Source organism: Cnephaeus nilssonii, assembly GCF_951640355.1.
Source record: "Cnephaeus nilssonii genome assembly, chromosome: 20".
NCBI lineage: Eukaryota > Metazoa > Chordata > Mammalia > Chiroptera > Vespertilionidae > Cnephaeus > Cnephaeus nilssonii.
In genome coordinates this window covers 46,250,770-46,269,561 of record NC_137091.1, presented here as the reverse complement: position 1 = coordinate 46,269,561, position 18,792 = coordinate 46,250,770, and the positions used below count along the sequence as shown (strand labels likewise).

At 50.3% G+C, this 18,792-nt stretch overlaps 2 protein-coding genes across 2 annotated transcripts; both read left to right on the top strand.

The window, feature by feature from the left end:
- Positions 1 to 1,846: 1,846 nt before the first annotated feature.
- On the top strand, positions 1,847 to 6,756 carry LOC307116536 (sialic acid-binding Ig-like lectin 14). The gene is made up of 7 exons (XM_079800609.1): positions 1,847 to 1,915; positions 1,998 to 2,393; positions 2,607 to 2,885; positions 3,062 to 3,106; positions 5,279 to 5,536; positions 5,639 to 5,774; positions 5,910 to 6,756. The coding sequence occupies exons 1-7, from the start codon at positions 1,879 to 1,881 to the stop codon at positions 5,944 to 5,946; spliced, it is 1,188 nt and encodes a 395-aa protein (XP_079656735.1). The 5' UTR covers positions 1,847 to 1,878; the 3' UTR covers positions 5,947 to 6,756.
- A 4,653-nt stretch (positions 6,757 to 11,409) lies between these two features.
- LOC307116139 (sialic acid-binding Ig-like lectin 14) lies at positions 11,410 to 13,004 on the top strand (the record flags this gene model as incomplete). The annotated part of the gene is made up of 5 exons (XM_079799815.1): positions 11,410 to 11,446; positions 11,525 to 11,941; positions 12,152 to 12,423; positions 12,665 to 12,761; positions 12,865 to 13,004. 5 exons carry the CDS (start codon positions 11,410 to 11,412, stop codon positions 13,002 to 13,004), a joined length of 963 nt encoding a protein of 320 aa, XP_079655941.1.
- Between the last annotated feature and the right edge of the window lie 5,788 nt (positions 13,005 to 18,792).

Sequence of the window (18,792 nt, the reverse complement as noted above, 5' to 3'; positions counted from 1 at the left end):
CCTGGACATGGTCCTCATCGTTTGTTTATTTATTTATTTACCATCTATTTATTTAAATGTGCTTTCATTCTTTTTTTCTATTTTTTCTTTTAATATATTTTTATTGATTTCAGAGAGGAAGGGAGAGGGAGAGAGAGAAATATCAACAATGAGAGAGAATCACTGATCAGCTGCCTCCTGCACGCCCCCTACTGGGGATTGAGCTTGCAACCTGGGCATGTGCCCCGACCGGGAATCAAACCATGACCTCCAGGTTCACAGGTCAATGCTCAACCACTGAGCCATGCTGGCCAGGCTCATTCTTTTTTTTAAAAAATATATTTTTATGGATTTCAGAGAGGAAGGGGGGCAGGAAAGAGAGAGAGAGAGAGAGAGAGAGAGAGAGAGAGAGAGAGAGAGAGAGAGAGAGAAAGAGAGAGAGAGAAAGAGAGAGAGAGAGAAACATCAATGATGAGAGAGAATCATTGATCAGCTGCCTCCTGCATGCCCCCCACTGGGGATCAAGCCCACAACCTGGGCATGTGCCCTTGAGCGGAATTGAACCCAGGACCCTTCAGTCTGTAGGCCAATGCTCTATCCACTGAGCCAAACTGGCTAGGGCTAAAGAGTAAGTTTTTTTAAAAAAATATTTTTATTTATTTCAGAGAGGAAGGGAGAGGGAGAGATAGAAATATCAATGATGAGAATCATTGACCGGCTGTCTCCGGCAAGCCTCCCCACTGGGGATTGAGCCAGCAACCCAGGCATGTGCCCCGACCAGGAATCGAACCATGACCTCCTGGTTCATAGGTGGATGCTCAACCACTGAGCCACACTGGTCGGGCAAGGGTGAGTTTTTGACTCATCTTTTCCATCCTGAGCGCTTACCCTTTGCTGTATCTACAGCCACTAAAGCAGGGCGGGGCACACAGCTGATGTCCATGAAAGATCGGTTGAATGAACGAAGACTCCGTTCCAGGCACTGCCCCCCTGTGCTTCTGACCCATACGAACGCCTCTAATCCTCATGCAACAATTCCAGTTCACAGACAAGCAAACAGGCCCCGGGAGGCCGAGTGACGTTGGTAAAACGGAACAGGTGATGGGTAAGGTGGTGAGAATGCCGGAAGGCCCAGGGTCCCTGGTGGGGCCCACAGTTCTTTTATTTTATTTTATTTTATTGATTTTTTACAGAGAGGAAGGGAGAAGGATAGAGAGCTAGAAACATCGATGAGAGAGAATCATCGACCAGCTGCCTCCTGCACACCCCCTACCAGGGATGTGCCCGCAGCCAATGTACATGCCCTTGACTGGAATCGAACCTGGGACCTTTCAGTCCGCAGACCGACGCTCTATCCATTGAGCCAAGCCGGTTTCGGCGGGCCCACAGTTCTTGTCCACCTGATGTGTTCGCCCCGAAAATGAACCTTCTCCAGACCCAGGCGACCTCAGCCACCTGGACCCTTGGCCTGGGTGCCTCAGGCTGCTCCCACGATGCCATAAAGACTTGGTCTGTGGTCGGCCCAAGGCCCCAGTGGCTCTGGTCCCCAGGGAGCTGGTGGCCCGCCGGGCGGCGGTCTCTTTCCTGGGTAGACATGGTGCCAGAGGGAAGCGCTGCCAGGATGGGACCTTAGGATCCTGCACAAGCCTGTCCCAGCTCACTAGCTCAGAGTGCCCTGTGTAACTGTGGGGGAGGGGTCACAATACATTTCAACCCTCCTGCATCTCCCTCCCCCCTCCCCCAAACCCCCAGCCTGCAGAGGCCAAGTTCCCCTTCCAGCCTGGCCACAGTCTCTCCCCCAGGACTTCCTGTTGGGGTGTCCTAGGCCCCACCCCAGAGCTGGGCACTTCCCTCCCTGACACAGGGACCTGGACCCGCTCTGCCCGGCCAGAGGCAGACATGGTGCCCCTGCTGCTGCTGCCCCTGCTGTGGGGGGGTGAGTGGGCTCAGGGAGGGGGGCTGGGCAGGTGGGGGAGGGGCGGGAGCTGCATCTGAGCCTGTGTGTCCCCCTCCATCAGGGTCCCTGCAGCAGCAGCCACGTGGCTTGGAGCTCCGAGTGCAGGAATCAGTGACGGTGCAGGAGGGTCTGTGTGTCCACGTGCCCTGCTCCTTCTCCCACCCAAGGAGTTGGCAGGCCGCCTATCGTGAACTCTACGCCTACTGGTACCGGGAGGGGGACAACACAGACCGTGATGCTCCTGTGGCCTCGAACGACCCAGATAAACCAGGGAAGAGAGAGACCCAAGGCCGCTTCCTCCTCGCGGACCCCAGGACCAACAACTGTTCCCTGCAAATCAGAGACGCCAGGAGGAGTGACGCAGGACGCTACTTCTTCCGCGTGGAGAGGAGAGATCCTGAATATAAGCCCCTGGGATATAGTTACCAAGACAAGACGCTGGATTTGCAGGTGACAGGTATGGCAGGGGCCCCGGAGAGGACCCAGGGACAGGGGACCCCGTCTTAGAGCAGGAACAGGACACTGGACACTCCTGTCCAGGCCTTGGGCCCTGGGTGGTCGGAAGAGACATAGGGCCTGGGGTGAGCTCTAGCCTGAGGCGGGGCCTCTCTCAGGGACCCACTCTGAGTCCCACCCCTGGAGCCCAGGCACCTGCCTTTCTCCCCCGCAGCCATGACAGAGACACCTCACATCCATATTCTGGAGCCTCTGGAGTCCGGCCGCCCCACACAGCTGGCCTGCAGCCTGCCCGGGGCCTGCGAAGGGGGACAACCTCTCACCTTCTTCTGGGCGGGAACCGCTGTGGACTCGCTCAACTCCCGGACCCTCCGCTCCTCGGTGCTCACCTTCACCCCGAGGCCCCGGGACCATGGCACCAACCTCACCTGTCAGGTCCAAGTCCAAGGATCTTCGGTGGCCACACAGAGAACCATCCGGCTCAATGTCTCCTGTGAGCTTTGGAGGGGTGGCTGGGTCTCACGGGGCAGAGGGGGCCAGAGGGAGTTTCAGTCCTGGGTTCCCTTTCTCAGGGGATTTTGCTGAAGTAAAACCCCACCCCTCCCACTTAGAGGCCCCTGGGGCAAAGGGCAAATGCCCCTCTGGTGTCAGCACATTTTTCCTCCCCAGACGCTCCTCTGCTGAAGATCAGACTTTCCCAGGGAAACAGCACAGGTAGGAGCCATTCCCTCCTCTTGGGGATGAAGGGGGGCGGGGCCTCTGCCAGCTCAGGCTCGGGGCCTGGAGGTGACATCCTCCTCCCTCGCCCTGCAGCCCCCTGCAGTGGGTCTACCCCCTGCACCCTTCCCGCCTCTCACATCCACAGGGCCACCATAGCCTTTGGCTGCTCCCTGTTCCCTTTTCGACTTCTCATTTCCTCTTTGTTCTTACTCATATTGTCGAATTTGTCTTCCATTCTTTTCAGCCACCTTATGACCATTTCTCTGAATTCTTTCTCTGATAGGTTGCTTGCCTCTAATTCGTTTACTTCCTTTTCTGGTGATGCCTGCTTTTCTTTCCTATGGGGGCTGTTTCTTTGTCTCCCCATAGTCTCTCTTCTCCGGATGTCTGGTTATGTAGTTCTCTCTCTCCTTATCCCAGGCGAAATCTGAACTTTCCTTGGTGCAGTGAAGAGTTCCTTTGAATCCGCGCGTTTGCACCGATTGGGGACCGGTGTTCTGGTGCTCACAGCTGTTCAGTGTTTGCCGTGGTTGTGGAAAATCAGGCTCCAATAAAATCCTCTTCCCCTTGCAAGATGGCGAGGTTTCCCCCTCTGAGCCCGCAGCTCTGGGAGGGGACCAGCCACTGTGGGTGCTGCACGGTCAGGGGAACCCTGCCTAGCACTCCCCCACCTTCTCCTGGAGTTTAGCTGTCCCTTAGCTTGCCAACAGACACTTCCTGCGTGAACCTCAGCTGTTCTTACTCTCCGCCCCAGGACCAGGCTCAGAACACGTCTCTATTCTGCCACCATTTTCTCCGTCTCCCCTTTTCGACTTCTAAGTTTACTTTCCCTGGTGGTGAAGCCCACGCAACATGCCATTTACCTCCTCCCCCGCGTCTAAGGGGGTCGCTCCGCACGGTTACCTCACCTGCAGGCTGTGCAGCCCACCTGCATAATCTCTCCCATCCGGGGGAACCGCACCACCACCCCACCAGACACTACCTGCCCCTCCCAGTCCCTGCCCCCGACCCCCGGCCACTGCATCGCTTCCTGTCTCTAGACAGTGACAACCCCAGGCTCTGCTTGGTCCTGCTCCTCTTTCTAGAATTCCCGTCTGCCCTCCTTCCTCGGAGACCCGTCCTCCTTCATCTCCGATCCCGTCTTTGTGTCCACGAGCCTGCCATGTTCCCATTCCCCACTCTCCCGGGCTCGCTCACTGCGTCCCAGGTCTCTGCCTGGTGTCCAGTCTCATTCTGACCAGCCCTGATACCCCCCACAGCTTTAGTCCTGCATAAGCAGGCGCCTCTTTTGTTTTTTTAATTATCACCAGAGGATATTTTTCCATTCATTTTTAGAGAGAATGGAAGGGAGGGGGGAGAGAGAGAGGGAGAGAGAGAGAGAGAGAGAGAGAGAGAGAGAGAGAGAGAGAGAAACATTGATGTGAAAGAGACACATCAGTTGGTTGCCTCCTGCACACGCCCCTCCTGGTGATGGAACCTGCAACCCTTTGGTGCTCAGGCCAACACTCTAACCACTGAGTGACACTGGCCAGGACTCAATAGGCACCTCTTGCTGGTGCCTCTCGACCCCACTTAACCCCGTGTGGTCTGAACTCACTCTAGATGACTCCCTCTCTCACCAGCCGCACCCCATCGGCAACTCTAGGAAACCTCACTTCTCACATCACTTCCCTCTTCTGCCTGCCCTGGGCCCTGGACCCCTTCCAGCCTTGTCCTGGACCCGGGGCTCCAAGGCCTCAGCCTGCTCCTCAGCCTCCCTGCCTCCAGTCTCATCGCTCTGGTCTCGACCCCACGTGGCCCAGCAGGATCTTTCTAGTCTGGGCACTGACCCTCTGCCTCCCTGTGCACAGCTCCCAGCTGCTCTCTAGGGAGCCCAGGGCACAGCCCACTGCCCTCAGCGTGGCCCTCGAGGCACCAGATTCTCTGACTCTGCCTCCTCTCCACCATCATCAAGTGCCTGGTGCTCCTGGGCCTTCTGAGACTTTGCAGGTGTCCGTGCATCTCCTCTCACCTGCCGGGCTGCCTCCATTCTTGAAGCATCTCCACCTGAGGGGTCCGCCCACTTCTCTCCTGTCCACCCCCAGCTCAGCCCCTTTTGTCCTGGGAGCCGGGCCTGACCAGCAGGGTCACTGTCTCTTGAACCACCTTCTGTGTTCCTCTCCCCAGCCCTGAAGACCCTGAGCAACCACACATCCCTGCCTGTCCTGGAGGGCCAGTCCCTGCTCCTGGTCTGCGAGGCTGACAGCAACCCCCCTGCCTCGCTGAGCTGGTCCCAGGAGGGGAGAGCCCTGAGCCCATCCCAGCCCTCAGCCCCCGGAGTCCTGGAGATGCCCCGTGTGGGGGCTGGAGACGGAGGGGAGTTCACCTGCTGGGCTCAGCACCCGCTGGGCTCCCAGCACGTCTCCTTCAGCCTCTCTGTGCAGAGTGAGTTGCAGGACAGGTGTGGGGCCGGCCGTCTGGTCAGGTGTTGGGCTGGGGGTGGACTGAGACCTGGACAACAGGTCTCATGTCTCCCGTCGTCCCCAGGCAGCCCGCACTCCTGCAGATGTGTGACTGAGGAGCAGCAGGGCTCCTGGCCCCTGGTGCTCACCCTGATCAGAGGGGCCCTCATGGGGGCTGGCTTCCTCCTCACCTACGTCCTCACCTGGCTCTACTACACCAGGTGAGCAGGCCTGTCTCTCCCGGTAGGTACAGGGATTGGCCCTGAGGTCCAGGTGGGGCCGCGCTGTCTGGCTCTGCCTGGAGTTAGAGCGAAAGTGGCCGAGTCTCTGAGCTGAGACCTGTGTTGGCCCCGCAGGTGTGGAGGCCCCCAGGACACCAGGCAGAGCTCCTGATGGATCCTCCCTTCCTCTCAAGATGGGACTGAGGTGTGGACACCAGGCTAGAGGGACCATCCTGGGACATCAATGTCACCTTCTCCCTGGAAACTCTTGACTCACCTGTCTCACATGGACCCCTGGGGTTTCAGTTTGTGGGAGTGACTGAGTGACGACAAGGGGAGTCAATGCCATGGAGAGAAGACTTTCATTCCTTTTACCTCCTGAGAGGGGGGCCCGCTATGCCTGGGGAAGGCCCGGATTTCCTCAGGAAGCAGATGCAGGTGCAGGGCAGCCTAGCGAAAGCCTTTATTGGGGTTTCCATGGGAAACGCAAGGCAGGGCAGGTGAGCAGCTTAGGATCAGCTGGTGTGTGTCAGTCTGGGGGAGTTGGACCTGTGGGCGTGGTCTCTATTTGTCTGGTCCCAGGTCCTGGCTGTTTTGGGGCAGGTTGGGGAGGCTGGGAATAGGGCTCAGGATGGTTGATTTGCATCTGAAATTCTTTGCTGTCTCTGAGAATGGGCCGGCCCTGGGAGGCCCTGTGTCTCCGTGGCTCCCAATCTGTTGACTAGCTCAGAACATCATAAGATACAGAAATAAACAAGTGATACACACCCACTGACTGCCCCTTGTTTCTGCCTCGGCTTCTCCCATTTGACTTGTTCCCTCCCCCCCGCTTTCTTTCTCTCTGTTGGTTCTGCCCGGTCACATCCCTGCTCCTCTCTCCATTCTCAGCCCAGAAAGGGACTGAAGTTGGCAGCTTATCCTCCGCTTCCCCAGGAGTTTCCTGATTACCACCTGGGTGTCTGGTCTCCCATCTGTAGGTGCTGATACACAGTAGACTTAGGGGCTCCTCTTCTTTCCCTACTCGTAGACGTCTACCTCAGAATTATTGTTATAACACATCCCAGCATTTAATCGTAAATGAAAACGTTTCCGTGATATCACCTGACCATTGATTTTGCTCTGTAGTGTCGGTGGGAGTTTCTTGAGTCCAGTTACATCTGGATCTCCTCTCTTTGTTGTTGCTGTTGTTGAACCTGTTTCAAGTAAAGGATTTTGTGTATTCCTTGTCATTATTCGTCAATTGGTATTTATATCTTTTCTTATTTAAAAAAATATTTTTATTAATTTCTGAGAGGAAGTTGGAGGGAGAGGGAGAGATAGAAATATCAATGAAGAGAGAGAGTCATGGATTGCCTATTTCCTCCAAGTCCCCTACTGGGGATGAAGCCACACCTAGGCATGTAGCCTGACCTGGAATTGAACCATAACCTCCTGGGTCATAGGTCAACATGATACTCAACTCCTGAGCCATACCGGCCAGGCTATATTTAATCATGAATAATAAAAAAATGCAACATTTAAAACACATCATCTCTCCATTTAGTATTATTATGTTCATATATCTTACATTCATAAATTTGATAAACTTTAGAGAACATTAATAATTACTTGGATATAGACAATTATTTTATTTCCTGATTTATTGAGATATTTTTTAAACAGAATGCATGCAATCATAAGGTATGCAATTTGCCCATTTGATATACCTATATAGTGAAGTGATTACCACAGTGAGGTTCATTAACACTTCCATCCTTTCCTAATTATCATTATTATGGTTATAATACTAATGATGTATAAGCATAATAACTTTCAGGTATATAATACAATCCTGTTAATTGTAGTCATCATGCTGTCTAGTCATCATCAGGAATTATTCATCATGTAGCTGAAAGTTACCCTTAACCAACATCTCCCCGTTTCCTCACCCCCAGCCCTTGCATCACCATTCTACTCTATTTCTGTGAATTCAGCATCTTTACACCCCACTGTGAGAACATACTCCAGATAAACAATGACTACTTTGAAAAATAACCCTCACAGTTATGTTTCCCTCATGCAGTTCTAGGTTTCCATCACAAAATCACTTTCCTTTATGCAAAGTTGAACTCAAAATGTATTAAAGTCCTAAATATAACACCCACCAGTATAGAACTCTTAGAGGATAACATACGGGGAAATCCCAGGACCTTGGATTTTGCAATGATTTCCTGCATATTTATATCAAAAGCCCAGACAAGGAAAGCAAACAGAGACAGCGGGACTGTACCAACTTCAAAACCTGAACACAAAGGACACTATTACCAGACTCCAGAGGCCACCTGCAGAATGGGAGAGAAGATGTACCTGTTAAGGAGTTAATATCCAGCATATATTATAAACTCATACAAGACAACATAAGAAACCCAAATAACAAAATTGAAGAATGGGCCTAAAACTTGAATAGACATTTCTCCAAAGATGATGTACAAGTGGCCAACAAAGTCACGAAGAGAGACGCAGCATCAGCAATCCTACAGAACTACAAATGGAAGCCCTGTCTGGGTAGCTCAGTTGGTTAGAGTGTCTTCCTGATACACCCAGTTTGCAGTTCCTTCCTGGTCAGGGCACATACAACAATCAACCAAGGAATGCATAAGTCAGAGACTGTCATGAGAGATCACCTCACACCCTTTAGGATGGCCACTAAGAAATGAAACCACAGAAAATAACAAGTGCTGGTGAGCATGTGCAGGAGCTGGAACCATTCTGCACATTTGGTGGGATTGTAAGAGGGTGTACCGGCTACGGAAAACAACATGGCAGTTCCTCCAAAAATTAAAAATAGAATTACAATACCATATAATGTCCCATCTTGAGGTTATATGTCCAAAAGAACTGAAAGCAGGACCTCAGAAAGGTATCTGCACACCTGTATTTATGGCAGCATTACTCACAATTGTCAAAAGGTGTCAGCAACCGAATGTCCATTGATGGATAAATGCATTAAAAAAGGTGATGGCCAGCTGGCATGGCTCAGTGGTTGTCAACCTATGAACCATGAGATCACGGTTCCATTCCTGGTTGCGGGTTCTATCTTAAGAATGGGGCACGCAGGAGGTGTCTCATCAGTGATTCTCTCTCATCATTGATGTTTCCATCTCTCTCTCCTTCTCCCTTCCTCTCTGAAATCAATAAAAATATATTTGAAATAAAAGGTCATCTATGTTAGACTGGTCTGAATATTTTAACTAAAGACCATAGACTGGTGGTGTATAAATAGCAGAAATTTATTGCTCCAAGACCTGGAGGCTGGAAGTCTTTCTCTCCCCCAACCCTCCCTCTCTTCCAATCTCTCTAAATTCAATGAAAAAAATATCCTTGGGTGAGGATTATAAAAAAACAAAAACAAAACAAAACAAAAACAAAAAAAAAAGAAAAGAAAAGAGAGAGACATTACAAACTCATACAAGACAACATAAGAAACCCAAATAACACAATTGAGGAATCGGCTAAAACCTTGAATAGACATTTATCCAAAGATTATGTACAAATGGCCAACAAAGTCATTAAAAGAAACTTAACATCAGTGATCATAAAGGACTATAAAATAACTCCTTAGGCCTGTAGGAGTCTTGCTTGGTGCATCAGGGCATTAATATTCAAAACCCCAAATCAGATTCCTACACGGACAAGGAAGGAATGGTGAAGGAGCATAGTAGGCCTGCGGTACAGAAAATGATGGGGGAATGTAGTGATACACAGCTCCAAAGGTCACACACCCAAAATTAGCATTAGAAATTTATGTCATGTGAGTGTCACCTCCACAAAAGTTTCATCATTAGCTTATTTGGAATATACACACACACACACACACACACACACACACACACACACAGAGTCCTCTCTCTGGGATGGATTGTGTGGCCCTTCTCAAATGTGCAAATAGTTGCTTCCTCCCCCAGTTCTTTCCTGTGGGCTGCTTTAGGATGGGCCTTGTGCTCTGAGGTGAGTCATCCTGGCCCCTGCTCTGTCCCTGAGGCCCATCTTGCCTGGCACAGGTTATGGGGAAATTTCCTCTTCTGCTTTTCTGTCTATACCTTGTGGCTTGGAGGGAGGGAGAGAGGGAGGGAGAGAGAGAGAGCGAGAAACATCAATGTGAGAGAGGAACATAAATCGGTTGCCTCCCATACTTGCCCTGAGCTGGTATGGAAACTGAGGTATGATGTGCCCTGACCTGGAATTGAACCTGCAACCTATTTGCTGTAGGGACGATGCCTCCAACAATGGAGTCATGGGCCAGGGCTATCTATTTCCATCTGTAATGAGCTCTCAAACAGATTTATCTTTCATCCACTGAGGAAGTGCATAGTATATATTGGTGATGTGCATCTCTGAATATTCCAGGAACATCATAAGTTTTGATGTGCCCATGGCATCTTTTATACCATCCTGTCTTTCATTGCTCACTGTGCTATACGGCTGCATTTGAGTTTTGTAATTTGATTTTGTCTCTAGACACCTTGCTGACTCTCTTCTCAAGCCCCTACATGCATCTGTATGTGCTTGTGGATTTTCCTATATAGACACAATCCTTGATGAAGAAAGTCAGCTTTATTCTCTTTTGAATTTTCATAGCTTTTACATATTGTGCTTTCCTGGCTGGACTCGGACCCGGTGCTGCTGTGTGAGGTGTGGTGCTGGCTGAGCACACCCTCTATCCCGCCAGGGGAGCCTCCTGCGTCCCTAGCTGACTGAGTGTTATCCTGAAGGCCTTGGACATCCCCCCTCCCCCCTCCGCGCTCATTGGTTCCTCTCTTGAGATTCCATCAGTCAAGGCCAGCGAGGCACACAGAAGCCCCACTATGTGCTCCAGCAGCGGGAATGTATGTCAGGGTTCGTGATGCCCGGGTTGGGACACAAATGGAGCAGAAAGGAAGCACTTCTATGAGCCTGGGTGGGGCTCTGAAAAGGGACCCAGCGATGAGGGGCCGTGAGGGTGGATTTTCATACACTTTCAGGCGGCAACGTTGCTGTTGTGCTGAGGTCCCGCCAAATGGGGCGTCCGTTTCCGATGAAGCTTGAGTTCCCTCGCTGTCTCTCAGACCCTCAGACCCTCCAATCCAACACAGGTGCATCCCGTGTCCTCAAGAAGCCCTCAGAGCAAAGGCCTTTAGCACTCAACTTTGCCCCTGGGTTCCACCCTCCACTGGACTTGGGTCTAAATTCCTGTTTCTTTTGCCAGCACTTGGTCTAAAAAAATATTAAAGTGATCCGTTTTCAGAATGTTTGACAGTTTCAGCTGGAAGGTGGGCTCCCCCGAGTCACCAGGACCAGCTCTGACTGTGCTGGCTCCTGGGTGACCTCCCTCCCCACTTACACATCCTCTGTAAGGTGGTCACTTTCAGATTCACATCTGGAGGAGCCACTCCACCTCCAGGGACCTCAGTACATTTACCTGCAGGGTCAGGTGGGGGTGGGGGGGAGGCTGGATGATTTCATAGCCACCTCACCCCCCACGTCCTGTGCAGGCCAAGTTCCCCTTCCAGCCTGGCCACAGTCTCTCCCCCAGGACTTCCTGTTGGGGTCTCCTAGGCCCCGCCCCGGAGCTGGGCACTTCCCTCCCTGACACAGGGACCTGGACCCAGAGGCAGACATGGTGCCCCTGCTGCTGCTGCCCCTGCTGTGGGGGGGTGAGTGTACTGAGGGAGGGGGGCTGGGCATGTGGGGCATCAGCAGGGGTGGCCGCTGAACTTCTGTTCCCTTCCCAGGGTCCATGCAGCAGCCAGGTTATGAGCTCCGAGTGCAGGATTCGGTGACAGTGCAGCTGGGTCTGTGTGTCCACGTGCCCTGCTCCTTCTCCTTCCCGAGGAGTTTGTGGACTTCCTCTACCAAACTCTACACCTACTGGTACCGGGAGGGGGACAGAACAAACCGTGATGCTGCTGTGGCCTCGAATGACCCAGATAAACCAGTGAAGAGAGAGACCCAAGGCCGCTTCCTCCTGGCGGACCCCAGGACCAACAACTGTTCCCTGCAAATCAGAGATGCCAGGAGGAGTGACGCAGGACGCTACTTCTTCCGTGTGGAGATAGGAACTCCTGAATATAATTACCAAGGATATTTCCAAGAATATAACTTCCAAGGATATACTTACCAAGATAAGACGCTGGATTTGCAGGTGACAGGTATGGCAGGGGCCCTGGAGAGGACCCAGGGACAGGGACTCCCTCTTAGAGCAGGAAAGGGTGATGGGACACTCCGTGATCCAGGCCTTGGGCCCTGGGTGGTCAGAAGAGACACAGGGCCTGGGGTGAGCTCTAGCCCGAGTCCTCTCTCAGGATCCCCCTCTGAGTCCCCACCCCTGGAGCCCAGGCACCTGCCTTTCTCCCCCGCAGCCTTGACAGAGAAACCCCACATCCGTATTCTGGAGCCTCTGGAGTCCGACCGCCCCACACAGCTGGCCTGCAGCCTGCCCGGGGCTTGCGAAGGGGGACGACCTCTCACCTTCTCCTGGAAGGGAGACGCTGTGGACTCACTGAACCCCCAGAACCTCAGCTCCTCAATGCTCACCTTCACCCCAAGACCTAGGGACCATGGCACCAACCTCACCTGTCAGGTCCAATTCCAAGGATCTTCTGTGGCCACGCAGAGAACCATCGGGCTCAATGTCTCCTGTGAGTGTGGGAGGGGTGGCTGGGTCCATGGGGGCAGGGGAGTAGCCTGTGTGTGTGTGTGTGTGTGTGTGTGTGTGTGTAGGAGGCTGAGCTAACCTGAGAACATTCATGCATGGATCTGCGTGTAGGTGGGGAGTGGGCCAGAAGGACAGCTCTCCCACCTTCCCGGTTCCCACTGCTCCTTGGGATTGGGGTGACTTCCATCTGAAGTGGGGCCTTATCTTTCTCTCCCAGATGCCCCATGTGGGGGCTGGAGACGGAGGGGAGTTTACCTGCTGGGCTCAGCACCCGCTGGGCTCCCAGCATGTCTCCTTCAGCCTCTCTGTGCAGAGTGAGTTGCAGGACAGGTGTGGGGGCTGGCCGCCTGGTCAGGTGTTGGGCTGGGGGTGGACTGAGACCTGGACAACAGGTCTCCCGTCTCCCGTCGTCCCCAGGCAGCCCGCACTCCTGCAGATGTGTGACTGAGGAGCAGCAGGGCTCCTGGCCCCTGGTGCTCACCCTGATCAGAGGGGCCCTCATGGGGGCTGGCTTCCTCCTCACCTACGTCCTCACCTGGCTCTACTACACCAGGTGAGCAGGCCTGTCTCTCCCGGTAGGTACAGGGATTGGCCCTGAGGTCCAGGTGGGGCCGCGCTGTCTGGCTCTGCCTGGAGTTAGAGCGAAAGTGGCCGAGTCTCTGAGCTGAGACCTGTGTTGGCCCCGCAGGTGTGGAGGCCCCCAGGACACCAGGCAGAGCTCCTGATGGATCCTCCCTTCGTCTCAAGATGGGACTGAGGTGTGGACACCAGGCTAGAGGGACCGTCCTGGGACGTCAATGTCACCTTCTCCCTGGAAGCTCTTGACTCACCTGCTCACATGGACCCCTGGGGTTTCAGTTTGTGGGAGTGACTGAGTGACGACAAGGGGAGTCAATGCCATGGAGAGAAGACTTTGATTCCTTTTACCTCCTGAGAGGGGGGCCGGCTATGCCCGGGGAAGGCCCAGATTTCCTCAAGAAGCAGGTGCAGGTGCAGGGCAGCCTAGCGAAAGCCTTTATTGGGGTTTCCATGGGAAACGCAAGGCAGGGCAGGTGAGCAGCTTAGGATCAGCTGGTGTGTGTCAGTCTGGGGGAGTTGGACCTGTGGGCGTGGTCTCTATTTGTCTGGTCCCAGGTCCTGGCTGTTTTGGGGCAGGTTGGGGAGGCTGGGAATAGGGCTCAGGATGGTTGGTTTGCATCTGAAATTCTTTGCTGTCTCTGAGAATGGGCCGGCCCTGGGAGGCCCTGTGTCTCCGTGGCTCCCAAGCTGTTGAGTAGCTCAGAACATCATAAGATACAGAAATAAACAAGTGATACACACCCACTGACTGCCCCTTGTTTCTGCCTCGGCTTCTCCCATTTGACTTCTTCCCTCCCCCCCCTTTCTTTCTCTCTGTTGGTTCTGCCCGGTCACATCCCTGCTCCTCTCTCCATTCTCAGCCCAGAAAGGGACTGAAGTTGGCAGCTTATCCTCCGTTTGCCCAGGGGTTACCTGGTTACCACCTGGGTTTCTGGTCTCCCATCTGTAGGTGCTGATACACAGTAGACTTAGGGGCTCCTCTTCTTTCCCTACTCGTAGACGTCTACCTCAGAATTACTATTATAACACATCCCAGCATTTAATCCTAAATGAAAACATTTCCTAATGAAAACACGTGACCATTGATTTACTCTGTAGTGTCGGTGGGAGTTTCTTGAGTCCAATTACATCTGGATCTCCTCTCTTTGTTGTTGCTGTTGTTTTACCTGTTTCAAGTAAAGGATTTTGTGTGTTCCTTGTCATTATTCGTCAATTGGTATTTATACCTTTTCTTATTTTTAAAAAATATTTTTATTAATTTCTGAGAGGAAGTTGGAGGGAGAGGGAGAGGGAGAGGTAGAAATATCAATGATGAGAGAGAGTCATGGATTGCCTGTTTCCTCCATGTCCCCTACGGGGGATGAAGCCGTCACCCAGGCATGTCACCTGACATAGAATCGAACCATAACCTCCTGGTTTATAGGTCAACATGACACTCAACTCCGGAGCCACCCTGGCCAGGCTATATCTATTCATGAATAATAAAAAGTGCAACATTTAAGGCACATCGTCTCTCCATTTTGTATTATTATGTTCATATATCTTACATGTATAAATTTGATAAACTTTAGAGAACATTAATAATTACTTGGATGTATCCAATTATTTTATTTCCTGATTTATTGAGATATTTTTTAAAGAGAATGCATGCAAGCGTAAGGTATGCAATGTGCATATTTGATATTCCTATATAATGAAGTGATTACCACGGTGAGGTTCATTAACACTTTCATCCTCTCATAATTATCATTGTTATGGTTATAATACTAATGATGTATAACCATAACAACTCTCAGGTATATAATACAATATTGTTAATTGTAGTCATCATGCTGTCTAGTCATCCCCAGGAATTATTCATCATGTAGCTGAAAGTTACCCTTGGCCAACATCTCCCCGTTTCCTCACCCCCAGCCCTTGCATCACCATTCTACTCTATTTCTGTGAGTTCAGCTTCTTCAGATAAACAATGGCTCTTTGAAAAATAACCCTCACAGTTATGTTTCTCTCATTCAGTTCTCAGTTTCCATCACAACATCACTTTCCTCTATGCAAAGAGGGACTCAAAATATATTAAATACCTAAATATAAGGCCCACAACTATAGAACTCTTAGAGGAAATCATAGGGGGAAATCTCAGGACATTGGATTTTGCAATAATTTCTTGCACATTTACATCAAAATCCCAGACAAGGAAAGCAAACAGAGACAAGTGGGACTGTACAAACTGAAAAACCTTAACATCAAAGGACACTATCACCAGACTCCAGAGGCCACTACAGGATGGGAGAGAAAATGTATCCGATGAGGGGTTAATATGCAAAATATATTAAAAACTCACACAAGACAACATAAGACCGAAATAACACTATTGAAGAATGGGCCAAAAACTTGAATAGACATTTCTCCAAAGATGATGTACAAGTGGCCAACAAAGTCACAAAGAGAGACGCAGCATCAGCAATCCTACAGAACTACAAATGAAAGCACTGGCTGGGTAGCTCAGTTGGTTAGAGTGTCTTCCTGATACACCCAGTTTGCCAGTTCCTACCTGGTCAGGGCACATACAACAATCAACCAAGGAATGCATAAATCAAAGACTGTCATGAGAGATCACCTCACACCCTATAGGATGGCCACTAAGAAATGAAACCACAGAAAATAACAAGTGCTGGTGAGCACGTGCAGGAGCTGGAACCATTCTGCACATTTGGTGGGATTGTAAGAGGGAGTACCGACTACAGAAAACATCATGGCAGTTCCTCCAAAAATTTAAAATAGAATTACAATACCATGTAACAGCCTCTCTTGAGGTTATATGTTCAAAAGAAGTGAAAGCAGGACCTCAAAAGATATCTGCACACCCGTATTTATAGCAGCATTATTCACATTAGTCAAAATCTGTCAGCAGAGCAACGTCAATGATGAGAGTGAATCATTGATTGGCTGCTTCCTGCCCATCCCCTTCTGGGGATGAAGCCCATAAAGCAGGCATGTAGCGTGACCGGGAATTGAACAGTGACCTCCTGGTTTATAGATCGACACTGAACTTCTGAGCCACACCGGGCAGGCTATGCCTATTGATGAATAATAATAAAAAAAATGCAACGTTTAAGACATATCCACCACCATTTGGTATTATTATGTTCATATATCTTACATTTATAAATTTGATAAACTTTAGAGAACATTACTAATTACTTGGCTGTAGACAATTATTACATTTTCAGATTTATTAGGATATCTTTTAAATCGAATGTATGCAAGCGTAAGGTATACATTTCCTGATTTATTGAGATATTTTTTAAACAGGATATATGCAAGCGTAAGATATGCAATGTGCATATTTGATACACCTATATAGTGAAGTGATTACCACAATAAGGTTCATTAACACTTCCATCCTCTCATATAATTACCATTGTTATGATTATAACACTGATGATGTAGAACCATAGCAACTTTCAGGAATGTAATACAATCCTGTTAATTATAGGCATCGTGCTGTCCAGTACATCCCCAGGAATTATTCATCTTGTAGCTGAAAGTTACCCTTGACCAACATCTCCCCATTTCCTCACTTCTAGCCCCTGCATCACCATTCTACTCTATTTCTGTGAGTTCAGCGTCTTTAGACGCCACTGTGAGAACATACTGCACACAAACAATGACTATTTTGAAGAAATTACGCTCAGAGTTATGTTTCTTTCATGCACCTCTAGGTTTCCATCACAAAATCACTTTCCTCTATGCAAAGATGGACTCAAAATGTATTAAGGAACTAAATACAATACCCACAAGTATAAAACTCTTACAGGGAAACAGGGGGAAAGCCCATGATGTTGGATTTTGCAATGATTTCCTGGATATTTACATCAAAAGCATAGAACAGGAAAGCAAACATAGACAAGAGGGACTGTGCCCAACTTAAAATCCTGAACACAAAAGGACACTCACCAGACTCCAGGGGCCACCTGCAGGATGGGAGAGAAAATGAATCTGATGAGGGATTAATATCCAAAATACATTACAAACTCATACAAGACAACATAAGAAACCCAAATAACACAAGAGAAGAATCAGCTAAAACCTTGAATAGACTTTTCTCCAAAGATGATGTACAAATGGCCAACAGAGTCATGAAGAGAGACGCAACATCAGTGATCCTGAAGAACTATAAAATAACTCCTTAGGCCGGTAGGAGTCTTGCTTGTTGCATCAGTGCATTAATATTCAAAACCCCAAATCAGATTCCTACACGGACAAGGAAGGAATGGTGAAGGAGCATAGTAGGCCTGCAGTACAGAAAATGATGGGGGAAGTGTAGTGATACACAGCGCCAATGGTCACACACCCAAAATTAGCATTAGAAATTTATGTCATGTGAGTGTCACCTCCACAAAAGTTTCATCATTAGCTTATTTGGAATATACACAGGCATACACACACACACACACACACACACACACACACACACACACACACACACACACACACTCTCCTCTCTCTGGGATGGATTCTGTGGGCTTCTTGAATGTGCAAATGGTTGCTTCCTCCCCCAGTTCTTTCCTGTGGGTTGCTTTGGGATGGGCCTTGTGCTCTGAGGTGAGTCATCCTGGCCCCTGCTCTGTCCCTGAGGCCCATCTTGCCTGGCACAGGTTATGGGGAAATTTCCTCTTCTGCTTTTCTGTCTATACCTTGTGGCTTGGAGGGAGGGAGGGAGGGAGGGAAGGAGAGAGAAAGAGAGAGAGAGAGAGAGAGAGAGAGAGAGAGAGCGAGAAACATCAATGTGAGAGAGAAACATAAATCTGTTGCCTCCCATACTTGCCCTGAGCTGGTATGGAAACTGAGTTATGATGTGCCCTGACCTGGAATTGAACCTGCAACCTATTTGCTGTAGGGACAATGCCTCCACCAATGGAGCCATCGGCCAGGGCTATCTATTTCCATCTGTAATGTCCTCCCAAACAGATTTATCTTTCCTCCACTGAGGAAGTGCATAGTATATATTGGTGATGTGCACCTCTGAATATTCCAGGAACATCGTAAGTTTTGATGTGTCCATGGCATCTTTTTACCCATCCTGTCTTTCATTGCTCACTGTGCTATACGGATGCATTTGAGTTTTGTAATTTGATTTTGTCTCTGGACACCTTGCTGACTCTTCTCAAGTCCCTACATGCATCTGTATGTGCTTGTGGATTTTCCTATATAGACACATTCCTTGATGAAGAAAGTCAGCTTTATTCTCTTTTGAATTTTCATAGCTTTTGCTTATTGTGCTTTCCTGGCTGGACTCGAACCGGGTGCCGCTGTGTGAGGTGTGGTGCTTGCTGAGCACACCCTCTATCCCGCCAGGGGAGCCTCCTGCGTCCCTAGCTGACTGAGTGTTATCCTGAAGGCCTTGGACATCCCCCCTCCCCCCTCCGCGCTCATTGGTTCCTCTCTTGAGATTCCATCAGTCAAGGCCAGCGAGGCACACAGAAGCCCCACTATGTGCTCCAGCAGCGGGAATGTATGTCAGGGTTCGTGATGCCCGGGTTGGGACACAAATGGAGCAGAAAGGAAGCACTTCTATGAGCCTGGGTGGGGCTCTGAAAAGGGACCCAGCGATGAGGGGCCGTGAGGGTGGATTTTCATGAACTTTCAGGCGACAACGTTGCTGCTGTGCTGAGGTCCTGCCAAATGGGTGTCAGTTTCTGCTGGGGCTTGTGCGCCCTCCCTGTCCCTCAGACCCTCAGACCCTCGAAGCCAACACAGGTGTGT